General features: G+C 42.9%; 1 protein-coding gene across 1 annotated transcript; it reads left to right on the top strand.

Annotated features, from left to right (window-relative positions):
• The first annotated feature begins 237 nt into the window (after positions 1 to 237).
• LOC129518533 (non-histone chromosomal protein HMG-17) lies at positions 238 to 632 on the top strand. The gene has a single exon (XM_055338683.1). It carries the CDS (start codon positions 238 to 240, stop codon positions 508 to 510), a length of 273 nt encoding a protein of 90 aa, XP_055194658.1. The 3' UTR covers positions 511 to 632.
• The last annotated feature ends 481 nt before the right edge of the window (positions 633 to 1,113 follow it).

Below are 1,113 nucleotides of genomic sequence, written 5' to 3'. Positions count from 1 at the left end.
CTGGAAACTGCTTTCCCTATATCTCATGAATTTGGGTATATTGTGTTCTCATTTTCATTTTTCTCCATATATTTTCTAATTTAACTTGTGATTTCTTCTTCAACCTACTGATTGTTTAAAAGTTAAATTGAGGAGCAGTGTGAAGAAGAAGAGGCGAGAACGACCCCCGGACCGGCCAAAGCCCACGTGCCGCGGCATCCCCGGGTCCAGCGCTTACGTCCCGACGCCGTTGCCACCATGCCCAAGAGAAAGGCTGAAGGGGATGCTAAAGGAGATAAAGCCAAGGTGAAGGATGAGCCACAGAGAAGATCTGCAAGGTTATCTGCTAAACCTGCTCCTCCAAAGCCAGAGCCCAAGCCTAAAAAGGCCCCTGCAAAGAAGGGAGAGAAGGTACCCAAAGGGAAAAAGGGGAAAGCTGATGCTGACAAAGATGGAAATAACCCTGCAGAAAATGGAGATGCCAAAACAGACCAGGCACAGAAAGCTGAAGGTGCTGGAGATGCCAAGTGAAGTGTGTGCATTTTTTATAACTGTGTACTTCTGGTGACTGTACAGTTTGAAATACTATTTTTTATCAAGTTTTATAAAAATGCAGAATTTTGTTTTCCTTTTTTTTTTAAGCTATGTTGTTAGCACACAGAACACTTCATTGTTGTTTTGGGGGAAGGGCATATGTCACTAATACAATATTTCCGAAGCTAGATTGATAACAAGAGGAAAAAACACCTTCCCCTTCTAGTTTTGAGAAACTTCCTCTTGGCTCCCAAGAGGAGGGATTCCTTGATGTTGACACACATGAGCCACCTTGGTGGTGTGGAAAAACTAAAATTCATTTTTTTATGTCCTCTTCTCCCTCTCTGCCTTCAACATAGACTTGACTCCCTTAAACCCAGAGACCTGTTGGAACCTGACCCCATGAAATGGTTCCCAGTATGTCAGGCAATCTGGACTTTACAGTGTCACCACTGAGATGGCGTCACTCAAAAGAGTTCCTTTTTTTAGCTTGTGGATCTTCAGATTGATAATTCTGCCATTTTCATTTCATTTCCTGAAAGTCAGGGTCGGCTTGTGAAAAGTTGTTAAACAACATGCTAAATGTGAACTGTCAACCCT

Source organism: Nyctereutes procyonoides, unplaced genomic scaffold (assembly GCF_905146905.1).
Source record: "Nyctereutes procyonoides isolate TBG_1078 unplaced genomic scaffold, NYPRO_anot_genome, whole genome shotgun sequence".
NCBI lineage: Eukaryota > Metazoa > Chordata > Mammalia > Carnivora > Canidae > Nyctereutes > Nyctereutes procyonoides.
Note: the sequence above shows the minus strand (reverse complement) of the source record. Positions and strands in the feature narration are given on the sequence as shown.